This window comes from Microcaecilia unicolor, chromosome 9 (genome assembly GCF_901765095.1).
Source record: "Microcaecilia unicolor chromosome 9, aMicUni1.1, whole genome shotgun sequence".
Lineage (NCBI taxonomy): Eukaryota > Metazoa > Chordata > Amphibia > Gymnophiona > Siphonopidae > Microcaecilia > Microcaecilia unicolor.
The window spans coordinates 131115950-131138071 of NC_044039.1; the positions used below are offsets into that span (position 1 = coordinate 131115950).

A 22122-nucleotide genomic window follows, 5' to 3' on the forward strand; every position below is an offset into this window, starting at 1 on the left:
GGAGAACAAACAAACCAATTCTAGTCTTTAAAAAGACTGATGAATGGTGAGCATACAAGATGCGGTAAAATATACAGAAAGCCGTTGATCGGAGTCAGATAGTAAAACGCTGTGTCAGCAATGGAAGTGTCTTGTTGATCACGCTACTTCTCTGCTGATTCTCTGAACAGGCCCATTCGCATTAGCCAAGGGTGCTTCTTAGTGGTTCTTCTACGGCAGCAATTAGGCAAACATGATGGAGGGCCAGGGCCTTGTCAGTCACTGCTCTGCATGTTTGTATTTGTAGTGAACTTAAAGCTCATGTCCTTTAGGAAAAAGATAAAAGGGTTTTTGGGGGGGTTTGTTTGTTACCAGATTTATGAATGAGTTATTAGCAGGTCTCAGCTTGGTCTCCCACAGGTTTAATCTTATAAAGGAGACTTTGCCAACCCTGGGGCACACAAGTAATCCTCAGTTTCCCAGATGACCTTAAGTTTTATTGTTAGTGCTCTTGCTTGTTTTGTAATATCATTTTGGGGCCCTTTTACTCAGCTGAGTTAGGCCCTAATGCACACCTAACCATAGGAGCCAACTTTTCAAAATGATTGGGGGGGTGCTGAATTTTTCTTTTTTTACAGGTAGTGAAATTCCCCTGCATCCCTCCCCTGTCCCTCCCTTCGAGTTCCAGGCCTCCCTCCCTGCCTCCGAGTTCCAGCCCCCCTCTCACTCTCCCAGTTCCAGGCCCCCCCTCTCACCCTCCCAGTTCCAGGCCCTCCTTCTCACTCTCCCAGTTCCAGGCCCCCCTTCTCACCCTCCCAGTTCCAGACCCCCTCCCTCCGAGTTCCAGGGTGGCCCCCCCATCTCCCTCCCTCCTTCCGAATTTAAAAGTCACTCATCTTACCTCCTGGTTGGAGGAGTTACATCTGCAGCAGCAGCAGCCCAGGAAAAAGCATGCAGGCAGGAGACTCTGAGCTGTTCCGTCTGCTCTCTCTCAGCTCTGGTCCCGCCCTCGCGTAAACAGGAAATGAGGGTGGGACCAGAGCTCAGAGAGACTAAACGGAACAGCTCTGAATCTCCTGCCTGCATGCTTTTTCCTGGGCTGCTGCTGCAGATTTAACTCTTCCGACGAGGAGGTAAGATGAGTGACTTTTAAATTTCGGAGGGAGGGGGGACGTCCTGCAGGGAACTTCCGGTGGGTGACTATTGGGGGTGCTCGAGCACCCACAGCACCCACAGAGTCGGCGCCTATGCACCTAACACTTGCTTAAAATGGCATTTTGTATGAAAAGGGTTTTTTATGCCGATGAAATTTGACCCCGATAAAGTCCTTTCTACTCGAGGTCACGTGATGCCATGGACAGAGTGAGACGCTGATAGGAACTGCTCCGTACCTCTGGATATTCAAGTAGCTGCCCTCAAAAGTTAACAGGAACATTGGATAAGTGAAAGGCACTGCTGGAATTAAATTTCTTGCCTGGGGCTGTGGCAATGGCGACAACACGAGACAAGAAAAAATGGCAGCACCTTCCAGCCCGGCCAGGCCTTTGGTGTCATCAACATGGATTGCAGAGATCACAACGGAAATGTCCGCAGTTTTTGAGGAGCAGTTAGAGAGGCACTTGTCTCCGATTGATTCCAAGTTAGAGCGATTACAAGTCCAGTTTGAGGAGTTATCCAAACAGAATCCAAACATTGTGTGGTTTTTCAGAACCGTACCAGCGCTGTGGAAGACCGCGTTACTCAAGTGAAGGAGTCACAGGATTTAATGGCCAAAAAGATTTCAGCCCTGGAAGACAAGGTAGAGGACTTATAAAATCGTTCACGCAGGAATAATCTGCAGTTGGTAGATTACCAGAAGCAATTGGAGATAAAGACTTACCTGCCTTCTTGGAATCCTGGCTGTCCAAGGAACTCAATCTATCTGCACGCAAAGGCCCTTTGTGTATAGAGAGGGCCCACGGGTGAGGCCTCGTTTACCGTCGTCAACTAAGCCTCGTGTGGTCATAGTACGTCTTTTGAACTTTCTCCATAAACAGGACATTTTGCAAGCACTGAGAGGAGGGAGATCTTTGTCTTATGAAAACAAACAGGTTCTCTGTTTCCAGGACTACTCTGCTGGTGTGGCAGCACAGCGTAAGTCATTTACTCCAATTTGCTTGAAGCTGTTTGCCATGAAAATAAGATTTGCTTTGTTGTACCCTGCTGTTCTTAAGATCACTCAAAGTGGCTCAGTGAAAATTCTTAGGTTGGTGGAGGAAGCTCGAGTGTTTCTTGCACAGTTGGAGGAATTGCAGACAGCAGTGCCTTGATTGGACCTTGGGACTGCTGATTCAGATGTTACACCTTTTCAGGTTCATTAAAAATAAGGCAGTCCTTTGATATAGGGCTACTTGGATAATATGGGGGCTTGTGCTTAGGGTGGGGGTATCTTGTTGAAACAGTGGGGTATAAGAATATTGGATACTGGTTGTGTGTGTGTGTGTGTTTATTTTGTCGAGATTGGGGAGGATGCTCCATGTTGTTTAGGAATGAAGTATCTGGGATACAGAGATGGTGTTAAACGTTGCTGTTCCTTTTTGGGAATGTTATGACAGTAGGATAGGGGGGCAAGGGGGAGGGTTTGGAGTAGGGCAGGGGGAAGGGGGGGTTGGGGGGTTTAAGGAAAGGAAGCTGAGTGTGATATCTATCAGGAATTGGATGGAGGAGACAATGCCTAATGTTTTGTGCAGTTGTGGAGGACGCACTAATCTATGCTGGGGGGGGGGGGGGGGGGGGTGGAGGCTGGGCCGTCCTGTCTGGGTCCTAATGTTAAATAAAATCATTATGGTTGCCCCTAGAGCTCTACCACCAGAGTGAAGTTAGTATCTTGGAATGTAGGGGGCATAAATTCGCCCATAAAACGTTCAAAAATTGTACATCATTTACAGAGAAATCATATTGACGCTTTATTACAAGAAACACATCTGGATGCTTTGGAACACACTAAGCTAAAACCTTTGTGGGTGGGGGAATGCCTGGCAGCTGATGCGCAACGGAAAAAGGGAGGGGTGGTAATTCTGTTCAGGAAAGGGGTGGTGGAAAGAGCACAAGTGTTAAAGGCAGATCCCGCTGGCAGATATATTTTGGTAGAAGTGATAATTAAAAGCCACACATTTCTTTTTTGTAATATCTATGCACCGAAACAGTATAACAAAAAATTTTACAAAACAGTGATTGGTCTTTTGATGCAATATAGGCATTCTTCTATAGTAGTGGGAGGAGATTTCAATGTGGTGTGGGATCCGGATATGGACAGATCAAGACGGAGCTCCAACGAGCCTTGTCACACTAATAGAGGGTTACAACAATTGTGCAAGCTGTTAGAATTGGTTGATGTATGGCGGGGACTTCATCCTACAGATACAGACGACACTCATCTATCTCGGGCCCACTCTAACCAGGCCAGAATAGATTATATTTTTATCTCAAAAAGAGAATTTGGCTGGGTGGAGAGGGCAGAGCTCAGCCCATATGTTATCTCGGATCATGGGTGGATTGGTCTATAGGGTCTTCTGGCAGCAGTTGTTGGCAATTTCCACTAGACTTGTATAAGGATCCAGCTCTGCGGGAGCGCCTGATAAATAGTTGGAAGGAATATGCGCAGTGTTGTTTTTCTAGCAAAAAGGTGCCGGTACTCAAATGCTAGGCCACCCTTCAGGAGTGGGGTAATCACTGAGGGACCCACCCCATAATAGCCAGGCCACCTGCAACCAGTCATAGAATCTATGACAAGACAGAATTGGTGTGTAGAGCCTGAGCTCTTTCATTAAAACATGGGTTCCATGGGTCAATTGTAGCAGACATGGAAAAGGTGCCAGTACTCAGTACCCCCAAGTACCCCCTCAAAAAAAGCCCTGAATATGAGAAACATAATTTTGAACATGCAACAGATCCGGTCCTATATTGGAAGGCAGCAAAGGCTGTACTCAGAGGGGAAATTATTAGTTATTCTCACTATGTTAGAAAAATGCAGGACAGAGAAATTCTAAGGTTAAGTGCACAGCTATGTCGTGCTAGACAATGTTTAGGGGCTTACCAGGCTAGAAGGTTCCGTCAACAAGTGATAGACCTCCAAGTAGCATTGAATTCCCTGTTACATCAGACAGCGGTCAAATCGCAACTATATTATAGATACATGTTATATAGACATGGAAATAAGACTGGTCGATTGTTGGCCAGGTTTGCTCGCCCCAATGGAAGGCCTCAGGAGATTTTGTCTATCCAAGACTCTAAAGGGACCAGAGTACGTACGGATAAGGAAATATGTGATGTATTTTACAAATATTATAGTAATCTATATGCGGCTCCGCCAGAAACGGGGTTGCCCAGGGAATTATATTTGGGAACAGTGGCACTTCCTTCGATTGAGCAAGGGAATAGGGATTTATTAAATTCTAAAATCCAGGAAGATGAGTTTGAGGCAGCGATCATAGAGAGCCCACTTTGTAAGGCCCCAGGGGAAGATGGTTTTAGGGCAGAATTTTACAAATTATTGTGTGTAGAAATGGTTCCCCCGCTAGCTAAACTGTTTAACAGGATTGTGGAATTAGAATCCTTGCCGCAATCTTTAGCAGTTGCACAAATTATTGTTTTGCCTAAGCCCCTTCTTACCGGAGTCATACCGACCCATTTCGCTGCTGAATTACAAAGCCAAACTGTTGGCAAAATGGTTGGCCAGGGTACTGCCAGATATTCTTCACGAGGCGCAGGTGGGTTTTGTTAAGGGTCGTTCTGTAGCAAAAAATCTTTGCACAATACTCACTTCATTGGAGTATAGACACCAAAGAGACCTTTCATCGATTCTTATTAGCATTGATGCTGAAAAAGCATTTGACCGGGTACGCTGGGACTTCATGTTTGATGTTCTCAGGGCCTATGGTTTTACAGGTCAATTTGTTTCACTTATTAGAGCGATGTATTCGAAACCCCAAGTGACAGTTTTAGTTAATGGACTGGAGTCGCCACTTTTTCCAGTACTTAGGGGCACTCATCAAGGCTGTCCCCTTTCGCCTTTGCTTTTTGTGCTGACTTTGGACCCCTTGCTCCACGATATTTTTGCAAATCCTGATATTCAGGGGGGTCCGGATTGGATATCGGAGTTTTAAAGTGGCAGCCTTCGCTGATGACATTCTAGTTCATCTCACGGACCCTAGGAGCTCCCTGGAAGCGTTGCTAGACACATTTAGGGAATATGGAGATTTCACAGGGCTTCGTTTAAATTTGGAGAAATCAGAGGCGCTGCCCTCCTCGCCACAGATAAGGGATGTGTGGGGGCAAGAATTTCCGTTGCGCTGAGCAAATGAGTCGTTTAAATACTTAGGCATTAGATTGGCGATGGATGTAGGGGTCTTGCACCGATTGAATGTGGGAGGCCTTATGGAAAATACACGATGGAAACTGGCGGGGTGGAAAGATCTTATTCTATCTTTGATGGGTAGAATAAGCCTTGTGAAAATGGTTCAGTTTCCTAGGTGGCTGTACGTACTTCAGGTTCTACCTATACGCTTATTACAAAGGGATTTGAGAGGCTTCTATAAGTTGGTGGGTGCTTTTTGCTGGGTGGGGAAAAAAACAAAAGTGAAAATGGCAGTCATGATAGGGGGGTGGAGACAGGGAGGTCTGGGTCTGCCCAATATGAAGATGTACAATCAAGCGTGTTTGCTGAGACACTTAGGGGACTGGTTTGGGGATTCTCAGATCTTTATGCCAATAGAGCTGGAAAGAGAATATTATGCACCATTTCATCTTTTTTTGTTGTTGCACTGCACGATGGCTCAAATACCCCATCATCTTGGGCATAGTGTGGTATTAAGCCCGTTACAAGATGTGTGGAGAGCCCTCGTTGGGAAATTGGGGGGGGGGGGGGGGAACCCATATATTTCAGATCAACTAACCATTCAGGGGAATGGAGCATTTCGCCCGGGCTGGGATAACCCCCTGTTTAGGCAGTGGGAACAGAGGGGGGCTTCTCTTTTGGAACATGTGTTAGGGAGAGAGGGTGAATTGCTTCCCTAAGAGTCTCTGGAGGGTCAGACTAGCCATTCCTGGAGTGTCCATTTTGCTTACGCACAGATCAAAGTTAAGGATAAAGGTGGGTACCTTAGTCCGGAATTTTTTTTAATGGAAGTTTCAGATCAGGGCCTTTACAAGACTTTACAAGGCCATGGCGAAACTCCATTCAGGTCAAGATTTTACTGATTTAAAGGCTAGATGAGAGTTAGACTCGGGGGGTCCATTTGGGGAATTGGGATGTGCTGGCTACTCTTAGAGGTTTCTTCAATCTGACTACTGAAGTGAGACTTAGGGAATGTGGGTACAAAGTGATCCTGAGTGCGTATATGCCCAAAGTGCAATTAGCTCATGTGGGAAGCAACAGAGATTCCACGTGTTCCAAGTGTGGTCATCACAGACATACCTCTTTTCATGCAATCTGGGCGTGTCCTAAGGTTAAAAAATTTTGGGAACAGGTTAGGAGATTCTTGGTCGTTTGTTTAACCAAGAAGTGAAGAGGTCCGTAGAGCAGCTGCTGCTGGATGTGCCGGGAGTGTTCCGGCCCGTCGAGATATGCTTGCTTGTTAAGCAGGAAGGTATGTTTGGTGGTTCGGAAAACCATTTTACAATATTGGATGTTACCGGATCCTCCGGCATTTTGGCACTGGAGGAGTCAGGTACATCTCTTGGCCACATGGGAAGCAAGAGAGGCGAAGGGCACTGTCCGTCGCAAAAAACACTTTTTACTTGTCTGGGACCCGTATATGAACTTACTGAACCCCCAAGGCCGCAGTCTCATAGTTAATAATTTATAGAGCATCTGGGTTGTTTCTGCTCCGTTCGATATTAATTACACTCAGCGTCTTTGGGGAGTGGGGGAAATTGGATTATTGTGTGAGGGCTGGATTTCACTTTTATAAGAGGTAAGGGGGGGTAGACGGGTGGGATGGGGGGGTTAGGTTTGGTTTTGGGAGGGAGGTGGGTTGGAGGTTTCTGTTAGTGAATGGATGAGATTTGTTGGGGTTTGGGGAAGTTGGGTGAGGGTACTATGTTGTACAAGGCTATCTGAGGTGATTTTTTTTTTTTTTTTTTTTGATGAAGTATGGTTTCTGGATGCCATACTTTCCTGTTGCTGGGAGTTAGGGGAGGCTGGGTTTAAGGTGGTTTGGAGGGAAGGAATGTTAAAAGCAAGATGATCTTAGAGATTTTTGGTGATTAGGGGTTGTTATCTATGATGCATCATCAACAATAATTGTTGTAACATAAAATTATTATTATTATTTATTGCATTTGTACCCCACATTATCCCACCTTTTTGCAGGCTCAATGTGGCTTACAGGATGTTAATTTGGTATGATCATTACATAGAGTTGGATACAATTGGTAATGAATTGGAGTAAAAGAGGAATTAGTTAGAGGTATTGGGTAAGGTCATGTCGAAGTGTTGTAGAGTGTTTGGGTGATGTACGGAGTAGTATGATTCATCAGGATTGTTTTGTAAGCTGTGTTGAGGGGAAATGTCTTCAAAGGTTTGTAGTTTGATTCATCAGGATTGTTTTGTAAGCTGTGTTGAGGGGAAATGTCTTCAAAGGTTTGTAGTTTGATTCATCAAGGATTATTTTAGTAGGCTTTGTTGAAGAGAAATGTCTTCAAAGTTTTGCGAAAGTTGGTATGGGAGGTGGGGGAGGTGCTATTATATATTTGTTCATGTTATACCTCGGGAGGGTCGCAAGAGCCAGGACCCTGCGGGGCAAGTGTGTTATTCGCTATGTGGGAGGGTAGTTTAATTTGCGAAAAGGTTGTTGGTTAACTGTGGGGGGGGGGGGGGGGGGGGGGGGGGATATTTCAGTACTTGGATATGAATAATATCTTGTAAAGGGGGGTATGAAGATGAGCAGGGGGGAGAAAAGATAAAACTTTGATGGTGTAAGCATTATCTTGCTACTATTCTGTTGGTGTGTTCCAACTGGCTGTTTGCTTAGATTATTGACTGTTTATTCTGTTGTACCATCAATAGAAGTGTTGAAATATAAGTCCTTTCTACCCTGTTAATGTTTGTTGGGTGGAGGCGTGGGTGCTGAGGCTTTTTCCTCTTTTTACTTTTTTTGTACTCCACAGGAATATAGTGCTTAAATAGTACTTTGCATATTGTATGAGAGAGGTTTTCATTGAGATATATATATAAACTGCAGGATATACTCAGGCATCCTGTGTTAACTGTCAAATGTGTGCATGCTAACCATGCATTAAAAAATATTTTTTAAATTTTATTTTGAGGGGGCATGTCAGGGGACTGAGAGAGGGTGTTTCTATGCTAATCAGCACAGCTATATTATTGCATATTATCTGGTTAGTGCACAGATAGCACATGAGCCCTTACCACCTATAAAATGGGTGATGGTAAGTGCTCACAAGGTGTATTTTTCTTTAATGGCCAGTGCACAAAAAGGCCATTTTTACTGCAGGTATAAAAATGGCCTTTTTGCACAAGAAAAACATGTGCAGAGCGTGCTATGGTCACATTTTGCCACAGCTTAGTAAAAGGACCCCTTAATGTTTTTTTCAGAGAGGGTGGTATATAAAATTTTATAAACATAATGTCAATATAGGCATCCAGTCAATGGCTTGTAGAAGTTTTTATACTATTGCACTTATTTTTTTATATTTTGCTGTCTGAAAAATACAATTAGAATACATTAAAATAAGCTTTTCTTCCACTGATCTACACAACATAATTTTAATTGAAAGAATAATTATACAAATGTTTAGATAATTAAGAATAAGAAAACAAAAATTCTTGACTGCAGCAACCCAGATTAGCTCAGTGTCCAAAACTGCCTTAACGAGGCCCATAATAAGTTAAACAGAGCCCATCTCTGTCTATTCACAACTAGTTGAGCTGATTTGAATCCACCTGGATGAAAAGGCCAAGCTGTTTCTGTTGTATGAATTGTAGTTTATTTAAGTTTAGCTCACACCTTTTCAGTAGCAGTTCAAGGTAAGTTACATTCAGGCATACTAGGTATTTTTCTCACAATCTGTTTGTACCTGACCTTGCCCAAGATCACAAGGAACAGCAGTGGGATTTGAAACTGGCTTTCCATGTTGCTAGCCCAGTGCTCTGATCATTAAGGCTACTCCTCTACTTTGAAGCAAGTCTAAACTTGGTAAACATGTACAGACATGGTCTGTATGGCAAGAATGAAGCCACTGCTGAAGAAAAGTGACATGTTGTGCAGCATGATGTTGGAAAAGAAACACTCGGGCCCTCATATTCAAAACCCCAGCGCTATTCCAAACAGCGCTGTAAAAATACTGCCGGAGCAGCGCAGAACAACACTCTAATGCTCAATGCTAATGAGATGAAAATATAGGCACGCTCAGAGTTGAGCTTCAGCTGGAGGATTGCGCTTGGCGCGCGTGCAGAAAAGTTCCGTGTAAGCTCGGCTCCTATGCACGTGCAAAACTGAAGCACACATTGGTGTCTGTTTTCTGCGGCCTAAATATAAGCATTTTTTTTAAAAGCTTTGATGCTTATATTTAGATACAGAAAACAGACGCCAATGTGTGCTTTCACTGGGTGTTTTTTATTTTTATAGCATGGACGCCCCTAAATTTAGATGCAGGAAACAGATGCCAATGTGTGCATTCGTGTGGGGCTGCTGTTTCTTATGACCAGCGCATAAGGCCTTGCACGGGAATCCTTCTGCTTCCAAAAGCAATCAAAAACCAGCAGATTTTGCAGAAAGAATCATGGGAAATCCTCTCTTCCAACGCCTAATGCCTGCTCTGACCTAGCGTTATTTTTTGCAACGGTGAGGCAGATTTGTTTCTGGCACTCTTTTCTGAGCATTGGGGAGGAATACAAAATGACCTCATTAACATAAACAACTACATTTGCATGCTATTTGTGCTTGTGCCTGGCGTGCTCGTTGTTTCCTGTGCTAGACCGCTCTGAACATTCTGCGCAGGTACTTGCAGGCGCTAGTATGGGGCTAATGGCCTCTAGCGATCGCGTTTACTTTTGAGCACTGTCGCCTCAGAGGGCACTGCATACATGTGGGAGAAAGTTTTCAGGTCTGATGAGACCAAGTGGTTCATTTTGGTTTTAATTCTAAGCAATGTGAATAATTTAAAGCAAACACTGCACAGAACCCTGCTAACACCATCCCTAGGATAAATTATGTTGTGGAAATGCTATGCCATAGTAACTGAGAAGATTTCATCTTTCAGCAGCACAAAGCCAAAGTAACAATGGAGTGGCTTAGAAAGAAGAAAGTGGATATTGTCAACTGGCCCAGACCTGAATCCAAATAAAAAAAAATCTGTGGTAGGACCAATACTGCAGTGCACAGACAATCCCCAAACAACCTGAAAGAACCTGAGCTATTCTGCCAAGAGGAATGAGCAAAAACTAAACTCTCACTCTGCAAAGTTGTTAGACATTGATTCTAACCTATTCACATGTTATTCGTATAAAAGAGGATTCTGCCAAGTATTGTTTCAAACGGTGTGAAACTTTAGGTGACAAGATGTTTTGTTTGTTTTATTAATTTTGGAATATTTCACTTAGTGTTGTGTAGATCAATGAAAAAGTCCTAATTTAATGCACTTTGAATTGTGTTTTTAGATAGCAGAAAATGAAAAATGTATAAGAATTTGAAGACTTTTCCAAAGAACTGTAAATTAAAACAGTCAACACCAGACACCATTTTCTTGAAATGCTTTTTATCTATTTAAAGCAGAAAGCTCTGTTTGCTATAAAGACAGTTCACAGCCCCAGAAGATATCAACTTAAGTGCAGGACTTTTTTTTTTCTTCTTTTCTTTAATCCACCATTTTCTCCTCTCGGATCAGTCAAACCACATCAGCATCAGTCCTAGGCCAGGGGCTACAAAGCACAGCTCTCACTCTAGAAGCCTACATGGACCTTAAGTCTGGCCATTAGCTATTGCCATTGCACGAGGACTGGGATTCTCTCCTGCCACCAAGGGCTATGAATGCTTCCTCTGCACCATTTCCAATTTGCTCAAGTAGCAGATATGCTGCCTAAGAACTGACAATGGCCAGCCCTGTCTATGAATATTCTTACAGAGACAACTGTTGATCTTCTAAAGAGAAGCATAAAACAGAGACTCAGTCTAGCTACAGGGACTGGATGGCAGGAAGGTGATGGGGAAGAGAGAAATAAAATGGTGACATAAGTACATAAGTAATGCCATACTGGGAAAAGACCAAGGGTCCATCGAGCCCGGCATCTTGTCCACGACAGCGGCCAATCCAGGCCAAGGGCACCTGGCAAGCTTCCCAAACGTACAAACATTCTATGTTATTCCTGGGATTTTGGATTTTTCCAAGTCCGTTTAGTAGCGGTTTATGGACTTGTCCTTTAGGAAACCGTCCAACCCCTTTTTAAACTCTGCTAAGCTAACCGCCTTCACCACATTTTCTGGCAATGAATTCCAGAGTTTAATTACACGTTGGGTGAAGAAAACTTTTCTCCGATTTGTTTTAAATTTACTACACTGTAGTTTCATTGCATGCCCCCTAGTCCTAGTATTTTTGGAAAGCGTGAACAGACGCTTCACATCCACCTGTTCCACTCCACTCATTATTTTATATACCTCTATCATGTCCCCTCAGCCGTCTCTTATCCAAGCTGAATAGCCCTAGCCTCCTTAGTCTTTCTTCATAGGGAAGTCGTCCCATCCCCGCTATCATTTTAGTCGCCCTTCGCTGCACCTTTTCCAATTCTACTATATCTTTCTTGAGATGCGGCGACCAGAATTGAACACAATACTCAAGGTGCGGTCACACCATGGAGCGATACAACGGCATTATAACATCCTCACACCTGTTTTCCATACCTTTCCTAATAATACCCAACATTCTATTCGCTTTCCTAGCCGCAGCAGCACACTGAGCAGAAGGTTTCAGTGTGTTATCGACGATGACACCCAGATCCCTTTCTTGGTCCGTAACTCCTAACGTGGAACCTTGCATGACATAGCTATAATTCGGGTTCTTTTTTCCCCACATGCATCACCTTGCACTTACACTTGCTCACATTAAACGTCATCTGCCATTTAGCTAGCTGCCCAGTCTCCCAGTCTCGTAAGGTCCTCTTGTAATTTTTCACAATCCTGTCGCGAGTTAACGACTTTGAATAACTTTGTGTCATCAACAAATTTAATTACCTCGCTAGTTACTCCCATCTCTAAATCATTTATAAATATATTAAAAAGCAGCGGTCCTAGCACAGACCCCTGAGGAACCCCACTAACTACCCTTCTCCATTGTGAACACTGCCCATTTAACCCCACTCTCTGTTTCCTATCCTTCAACCAGTTTTTAATCCACAATAGGACATTTCCTCCTATCCCATGACCCTCCAATTTCCTCTGTAGCCTTTCATGAGGTACCTTGTCAAATGCCTTTTGAAAATCCAGATACACAATATCAACCGGCTCCCCTTTGTCCACATGTTTGTTTACTCCTTCAAAGAATTGAAGTAAATTGGTCAGGCAAGATTTCCCCATACAAAAGCCGTGCTGACTCGGTCTCAGTAATCCATGTCCTCGGATGTGCTCTGTAATTTTGTTTTTAATAATAGCCTCTACCATTTTCCCCGGCACCGACGTCAGGCTCACCGGTCTATAATTTCCCGGATCTCCCCTGTAGCCTTTTTTAAAAATGGCCGTTACATTGGCCACCCTCCAATCTTCCGTTACCACGCTCGATTTTAAGGATAAGTTGCATATCACTAGCAGTAGCTCCGCAAGCTCATTTTTCAGTTCTATCAGTACTCTAGGATGAATACCATCCGGTCCAGGAGATTTGCTACTCTTCAGTTTGCCGAACTGCCCCATTACGTCCTCCAGCTTTACCGTGAAGTCAGTAAGTTTCTCCGACTCATCCGCTTGAAATACCATTTCCGACACCGGTATCCCACCCAAATCTTCCTCAGTGAAGACCGAAGCAAAGAATTCATTCAGTCTCTCCGCTATGTCTTTGTCTTCCTTGATCGCCCCTTTTACCCCTGGGTCATCCAGCGGCCCAACCGATTCTTTTGCCGGCTTCCTGCTTTTAATATACCGAAAAAAATTTTTACTATGTTTTTTTGCCTCTAATGCTATCTTTTTTTCGTAATCCCTCTTGGCCTTCTTTATCTGCACCTTGCATTTGCTTTGACACTCCTTATGCTGCTTCTTGTTATTTTCAGACGGTTCCTTCTTCCATTTTCTGAAGGCGTTTCTTTTAGCCCTAATAGCTTCCTTCACCTCACTTTTCAACCAGGCCGGCTGTCTTTTGGAGTTCCGTCTTTCTTTTCTAATTCGCGGAATATGTATGGCCTGGGCCTCCAGGATGGTATTTTTGAACAGCGTCCACGCCTGTTGTACAGTTTTTACTCTCTCAGTTGCCCCCCTAAGTTTTTTTTTTACCGTTCTTCTCATTTTATCATAGTCTCCTTTTTTAAAGTTAAACGCTAACGTATTTGACTTTCTGTGTACAGTTACATCAAGGTCGATATCAAAACTGATCATATTATGGTCACTGTTATCAAGCGGCCCCAGTACCATAACGTCCCTCACCAGATCACGCGCTCCACTAAGGACCAAGTCTAGAATTTTTCCTTCTCTCGTCGGCTCCTGCACCAGTTGCTCCATAAAGCTGTCCTTGATTTCATCAAGGAATTGTATCTCTGTAGCGTGTCCCGATGTTACATTTACCCAGTCTATATTTGGATAATTGAAGTCACCCATTATTATCACATTGCCCATTTTGTTCGCGTCTCTGATTTCTTTTATCATTTCTGTGTCTACCTGTTCATCCTGGCGAGGCGGATGGTAGTACACTCCTATCACCATTTTTTTCCCCTTTTATACATGGAATTTCAACCCACAATGATTCAAAGGTGTGATTTGTGTCCTGCTGAATTTGTAATCTATCTGAGTCAAGGCTCTCGTTAATATACAATGCTACCCCTCCACCAGTCCGGTCCACCCTATCACTACAATATACTTTGTACCCCGGTATGACAGTGTCCTACTGGTTATCCTCCTTCCACCAGGTCTCAGTAATGCCTATTATATCCAATTTTTCATTTAGTGCAATATATTCCAACTCTCCCATCTTATTTCTTAGACTCCTAGCATTTGCATATAGACATTTCAGAGTATGTTTGTTGTTCTTATTTGCATGATGCTTAGTACCTGACACTATTGATTTGACATCTTTTGTCTGATCTTTAGTTGTATTTAAGGGCACCAGGTCTATCACGGTCTGTTGTGCAACCTCACTATCCAGAAACCCTATCTTCCCTGTTTGTGAGGTATCTTTGCAAGATACCTTTTCCCGAACCATGCGCTTTTGAGCGACTGTCGGCCTTCCCCCCATTTCTAGTTTAAAAGCTGCTCTATCTCCTTTTTAAATGCCGACGCCAGCAGCCTGGTCCCACCCTGGTTAAGGTGGAGCCCATCCTTTCGGAATAGGCTCCCCCTTCCTCAGAATGTTGCCCAGTTCCTAACAAATCTAAAACCCTCCTCCCTGCACCATCGTCTCATCCACGCATTGAGACTCTGGAGCTCTGCCTGTCTCTTGGGCCCTGCACGTGGAACAGGTAGCATTTCAGAAAATGCTACCCTAGAGGATCTGGATTTGAGCTTTCTACCTAAGAGCCTAAATTTGGCTTCCAGAACCTCTCTCCCACATTTTCCTATGTCATTGGTACCCACATGTACCAAGACAGCGGACTCCTCCCCAGCACTATCTAAAATCCTATCTAGGTGACGCGTGAGGTCCGCCACCTTCGCACCAGGCAGGCAAGTCACCAGGCGATCCTCATGTCCACCAGCCACCCAGCTATCTATATGCCTAATGATCGAATCACCAACTACAACAGCTGTCCTAACCTTTCCCTGTTACTGAAATGTGTAATAAAGCCTTGGAAACTGTTATATTAAAAGCAAACAATAAAATGTCAAATTATAAATAAAAATAACTTCTTAAAAAACAATTAGAATATATATACATGATTCCAGTGCCTATATAGATCCAGAGGGCAGTTGTTCTAGAAACCTGAAAAGTCATGGCCTGTTGCATCCTGCACAACCTTGCACTAAACACAGAGTACCACTCCCTGAAGAACTGGAGCCACAGGATGGGGACATACAGGAGGAGGGACAGACATCATCAACACAGGAACAAGAGACTTGCTGAAAACATGTATACTCTGGAGGAAAGGAGAAACAGGGGTGATATGATACAGACGTTCAAATATTTGACAGGTATTAATCCGCAAATGAACCTTTTCCAGAGATGCGAAGGCAGTAGAACGAGAGGACATGAAATGAGATTGAAGGGGGGCAGACTCAAGAAAAATGTCAGGAAGTATTTTTTCACAGAGAGAGTAGTGGATGCTTGGAATGCCCTCCCGCGGGAGGTGGCGGAAAAGAAAACAGTAATGGAATTCAAACATGCGTGGGCTAAACATAAAGGAATCCTGTTCAGAAGGAATGGATCTTCAGGAGCTTAGCCGAGATTGGGTGGCAGAGCCGGTGGTAGGAGGCGGGGCTGGTGGTTGGGAGGCGGGGATAGTGCTGGGCAGACTTATACGGTCTGTGCCAGAGCCGGTGGTGGGAGGCAGGGCTGGTGGTTGGGAGGCGGGGATAGTGCTGGGCAGACTTATATGGTCTGTGCCAGAGCCGGTGGTGGGAGGCGGGGCTGGTGGTTGGGAGGCGGGGATAGTGCTGGGCAGACTTATACGGTCTGTGCCCTGAAGAGGACAGGTACAAATCAAGGTAGGGTATACACAAAAAGTAGCACATATGAGTTTATCTTGTTGGGCAGACTGGATGGACCGTGCAGGTCTTTTTTTGCCGTCATCTACTATGTTACTATGTTATAGTACATAGGTCATGGGCTGGAAATAAGGTGAGAAGCTGGCCCTCACAGCATCATTATAAAGCGCACAAGCTGATACTTAGTTATTCTAGATTAAATCACACATAATATTTATCCATCTTTGTAACAGGATCTTATATTTCCTGTGTCTGAAGAAAATAAACAAGCTCACAGTACCCCCTTGCTCTTGGTATGCCTACATTTCTATCAGCAAAGGTGCAATTTAAAGATTTAACATGCCACTCATTAATACCCAACATTCAAACCCACCTGCTTCCGGATCTGAGGGGATTCTCCACATATACAAGTTGAAGTCATCAGAGCCTGAGAGGATATACTGTTAAAATATACATAAAAAACAGGAAAGAAAATCAGATAAAACTGAAAAAAAAAGCATAAAACCATCATTTGAATGTGTTTTTATTTTCTAAGGTTTCGTAAGATTTCAGTATTGTCCATAGACCAAGTCAATTGTGTCACGATACTCAGTTCCCCAAGCTGTTCTGAATAGCGGCGTAAAAATACCGCTGGAACAGCACGGGGAAAGAACTTCATAATGATCAATGATAATAACTTGCAAATTTAGTCATGCTGTCACTGTTGATCATTAGGGACTACTGCGGGAGGATTGTGTCTGGACATGCACTCAACAGATCAAGCACAATCCTCCCACGGAAGAGGTTTGACAGGTCCGGCCTTTTCTCCTGTAGGAGAAAAGCCCGAACCTGTCAAACCTAGACCCCAGACCCCCCCCCCCCCCCCCCCAAAGACGTAACAGCATGGAGGTCTGGTGAACCCCCAAGCCCCCCGAAAAACATAACCTCCTCCCGAAATTAAATACAAACCTGGTGGGTCCAGTGGGACCTTTGCCCAGGACCCTGACTTAACCCCCCTTCCCCCATTACAGGCTAGCTCTGGTGATCTAGCACTGCCCCCCCATTCCCTCCTACTTTCTAGAAGGAGGAAGGACTAGCACTCCCTTCCTCCTCTTGTGAACACCCCCTCAAAATGGTGTTGCCCTGCCTGGTGAATCCTGGGCTGTACTGAACGGGGCTTAACTACCAAGACTAAACACTGCTCTGTTGTAGATTGTGATTTCTGTGATAACTAAGAATAATGAGAGGCCAGCCTACAAACAAGAAACACTAAATATGTTAACAAAACTGTAAAACCAAAGAGCCAAGGGTCATAGCACAGCTTCTTTAACTTGATAGACAGGTAAAATATTAAGGCTTCCCCAGTGTTGAATCCAAAAAAAGATAAAAGGATTCAGGTAAAATCTCCTAGAATGATGCTACTGTGGTTATAAAGCTTGCAAGGTTTGGTTATCTCACAGTATGGCCACCAAGGTTAGCACACCGAGCTAAAGATCTGTCAGAATGTAGTAATATACTATATATACTCACGTATAAACAGATTTTGGGGCCAAGAAAAAAAAAAAGACCAAAAATGGGGATCTTGATTTATATTCGAGTCTCCCTGTAGTTACTGGCATTTCTTACTGCCTCCCCCATGTTTTACCAGCATTTCTTCCTCCAAACCCCTTGTGGTTACTGGTATTTTACTTATGGCTCTTATCTCTTTGGCAGATGCTGATAAACAAAAGTTATGCGTTGGGCTGGTGCAAGGCCTTGAGCATTTGTGCATGCTCAAGGTCCTGCACCAGCCTAGCGCATTGCTTTAGCAACATCTGCAGAAAGAGTTAAGAACTACAAGGAAAATCATGGTAACTATGTGTGTGTGTGGGGGGGGGGGGGGGGGGGGAGGGAGTGGAGAAAGAAATGATGGTAACTGCGGGGGGGGGGGGGGGGGGGGGTTAGGGAGGGACGGGGGGGAGGTGGGTGTGGAGTAAGAAATGCTAGTAATTGTGGGGAGGAGGGCATTTGGAGGAAGAAATGCCCTTCATCAAGGGGAAGTTACCATGCACTTGAATATAAACCCACTCCAGTTTATATTTGAGTTAAATTTTCCCCTTTTTTGTGGTGGAAAACAGTTATCCCTGTTTATACTCGAGTATGTACGATACTACCAAAGGTCCCAATGCAGTAGAGCGAAGATATTTACCTGCAGCAGGTATTCTCCAAGGACAGCAGACCATTCATTCTCACATGTGGGTGACATCATCCACATTGCCCAGATTATTTTTTAGCCAACCCGGACCTGTCAAACAACTTCTGTGGGAAGACTACTGTGCCTTGGGCGCATGCCCAGGCACAATCCTCCTGCCGAAGTAGTCGATGATCAAAACTAACAGCGTGCATAAAAACTCTGCTGTTACTCGGATGACATCCACTAGGTTCCCCAAGGCTAGTAAGCTAGGGTCCACTCGGCATTTCTCATGTGAAGACGTGCCATGGACGGTGGAGGCCATGTGGACCAACAACCTCAACATTTGTTGAGCTGTGACCTGCTGGCTGGCAGAGTGTCAGCACTTGGCACAGGGAGAAAAGCCCATGCCTGCTGTGTGTCTAGCAGGGCTTCTATGAACTCCAACTGCTGAACGGGAATGGAGATGGGACTTGGGGTAGTTTTAAATGAACCCTAGTAGCTCTAACACCCAAACAGTTGTCCACATGGACTCCTGAGCACCGTCCTTCGATGTGCTCTTCACCAGCCAATTGTCCAGATAGGGGAACACATGGCCTCCCAGTCTCCATAGTGACGTTGTGACTACTGAAGGCACTTGGTGAAGACCCAGGGAGCCGACATAAGGCCACAAGGCAACATGCAGTAAGTGATGTGTTCCCAGTCGAAACCAAAGATACTTCCTGTGACCTGGAAGTATCGGAATGTGAGTGTAAGCATTCTTTAAGTCCAGAGAGCACAGCCAATTGTTCTCCTGAATCATGTGGAGAAGAGTACCCAGGGAAACCATCCTGAACTTTTCTCTGACTAGGAATTTGTTCAAGGCCCTGAGGTCTAGTATGGGGAGCATCCCCCCCTGTTTTCTTGGGCACAAGCAAGTACCTAGAATAGAATCCCTGCCCTTCTTCCCCTGGTGGAATAGGCTCGACCGCATGGGCTTTTAGAAGCGTGGAAAGTTCCTTTGCAAGTACCTCCTTGTGATTAGAGCCGAAGTGAGATGCTCTCAGTGGGCAATTTGGTGGTCTCTGTTGACTATGCAAGGCATAACAGACGGACTATTTGAAAAATCCACCGGTCAGAGGGTACAAGGGGCACCTTTACTGGGAAAAATTCAGCTCCACTCCCCCAAAAGGCAGGTTGTCTGGGACGATCACATTTACTGCAGATATGCTCTGCTGGGGCCAATCAAAAGCTTGTCCCTGGCTTTGACTGGGGAGCTGGCTGGGCCCTGAGTGCATGCTGTTGATGAGAACGAGCATGCTGGGCCTGAGCCTGCTGAGGCTGGCGAGAAGGAACATACCTATCTCTCTGAGTGTAGTACGGACCCTTCTTCGACTTGCCCAAAAACTTCCTGGATGAGGAGGAAGGTGACAATGATGTCCGGCAGGAGAGAGTATCAATGGTGCTGGTGTGTTTCTTGATAAGGCCAACGACATTCTCCACCTTGTCGCCAAAAGATTACTTCCCTGGCACATGGCATCCGCCAACCTTTGCTGGACCGCCAGGTTCAAGTCAGAGACATGCAGACATGAAAGTCTGTTCATTGCTATACTCTGGGCAGAGATCCTGAACACCACATCAAAGGTGTCGTAGGCGCCCCTGGCCAAGAACTTACAACACGCCTTCTGCTGTTGGCCAACTGGTGAAGAGATTCGGCCTGCTCTGGTGGGAGAGAATCTGCCAAATCAGACATACTGTGCACCAAGTTCTTCAAGTAGACGCTTGTATAGAGCTGGTAAGATTGAATACTGGAGATGAGCATAATGGCTTGATACATCTTCTGCCCAAAAGAATCCTGTTTTCTAGCTTCCCATCTCTAGAACTCCAGGTTCTTTTGAGCACGGATTCCACCACCAAGAAGTGATGAGGCAACTGGGCCTATGAAACCCAGGGGAACTATGGATCTGGTACACCATGTCTATCTTCTTAGGGAGGACAGGGACCAACAAGAGGGTAATTTTATAAAAAGGCCTTATCAAGAGGGCAAAAAAGATACCTATTTGCACATTCATTTATTTGGTCACATAGGTGCCTAGGTGTATTTAAAAAGTAGTAGCACAAATTCACTAGAAATCATAGGAAAACTACACCTGTGTACATTTACACCTGCTCACACACATTTTATAAAGTACGTGCATGAACTGCCTCTCTGTCCACACTCTGCCTCAGAGCACATAGACACAAAACATACACTTTTACATGTGGGGTAATTTTATCATACGTATTATACATGTGACAATGACAACTCAGACTACTACTCATAACTGAAACATGGCTGCACCTCGAAGATGACCCTGTACTACTAGACCTATGCCCACCAGGATATAAAATATACACATCAACAGAACCAAAAGGAGGGGAAGAGGTGTTGCAATAATATAGAAATCCTCCTTCACATGCCGATTCCTGGGCCGACGCGGACGTCGACCCACATGTAAGAACAAGCAGCCTGCTTGTCCTCGGAGAAATAAATTTATAAAACCATCCCTAGATGGATGGATGGCTTGACTGATGTACTGATTTATTATGCTGATTATGTGCTATGGCATATAATTGCGTATGTGTGCACATAGGTGCTTTTAAGTGCTATTCTGTAAATACATGCATAACTTACATAGCATATTTTACCAGTTACGTATGCATTCTATAAAGGAAATTAGGCACCTACTTTCATTCATAGAACAGGCACCCAAATATAGGTGCATTGTTCTAAAATTGCCCTTATTATCTTCAACTTCATTCACCTTTAAAAAGAGAAAACCTGGATCCATATTATAATCAATAACAAAAAATGATCCTTGCTCCATGAAGGTTACAAAATACATAAGCATGTGCCTCTTTTACTAACATGTATTAACATGTTGGTATGTACTTGCTTAGTAAACAGGCCCATCAAGAACAGCAGGGCTTATATTAAATAATGTCAGTTAATGTGTGTACTAATGAGTTTTAATGTAGGTTAGTAAATGACACTATATGTTTCACCTGTCCCTTCATCTAAACAACATTTTATTGCTAATATTATTATTATTTTTTTTTTTGGGGGGGGGGGGGGGAGATTGTTGGCTTTCAGCTGATCTTTTAGGCTTCCAGCTCAATCAGAAACAGGGTCTTTGTTCACAAATATCCAGGGGTTTCACTTATTTTATATTCTTTCCCAAATAATTTAGCCCAACCATTGGAATGACAGTTCTTGGCTGTGGCTCTGCATTACACCTGAATGGTGAGGACTGAGCAATAAGGAGATATGAGAGAGAGAGAGAGAGAGAGGCTAGATGAGGAAAGGATGGGAGGAATGATAGAGAGGATCACTGGTGGGAGCCCAGGCCACAATAATATGTGAAATAAAAAAGCAACTGGCTACAAATTTCAGGACAGGTTAACCTGGTCCTGGTCTTTCCCTATTGCAGGCAGGGGCCTGCAGTTCTGTTTTTGTCGTCACATTTCCTTAAAAGCATAGCTACAAAACTATGCTTACAGTGGAGTAAAACCAGGACTGTCCAAAAAATATGAAACCAGCGTACAACCTTAGCACCAGTGCTTCATCCCTGCAATCATGGGCCATGACTGTGAAATGTCTCACACTCCCTAATCTGAAGAGTTTTTGCCACCTTCTCCACAGTGTACCCAGCCTCAAGCTCACCCAGAAAGAAGACTTAACTGAGGAATCAAACCCAGTAGTATGCTCCTTTTAAGAAAGGCACAGTCTACATCATAAAAGACAAGTCCAGATTTTATAAGCTGTCCCAGTCTGTCTTAAATCAAAACACAAATTCATAATCATTTATATTCATTAAAAGCTCTTTGAAACTGCTTTTTGTACCTTTACAAAACATTGAAAACAAGCATGACTAAGTATTCCTGGCAGGGTTTCCAAAGAACAACTCTTTACTTTATCAAAGGAATCCAGATGTTTAAATCTCTGCACATATGAACGATTCTTTTCCTGTCTTCCAAGAAGGTGCAAAATGTCATAAAAATGCATGAACATTTTCCAGTGGAAGAAACACAGATGATTAGAGGCATGTTACATACAACCCATGACATTTATCCTCTGTTATATCATACATGAAAAAATCTGATCAGAAGCAAACGCGGGCACTAGAGGTTATTAGCGCCATATTA

General features: G+C 44.1%; 1 protein-coding gene across 1 annotated transcript in view; it reads right to left on the minus strand.

Annotated features, from left to right (window-relative positions):
* The window catches only part of DCAF5 (DDB1 and CUL4 associated factor 5), a 199239-nt gene that overhangs the window by 53722 nt on the left and 123395 nt on the right, over window positions 1–22122 (minus strand). The window contains exon 7 of the mRNA XM_030214437.1: window positions 16183–16249. Within this exon, the coding sequence (XP_030070297.1) occupies window positions 16183–16249 (67 nt within the window). The remainder of the gene's footprint in view (window positions 1–16182; window positions 16250–22122) is intronic.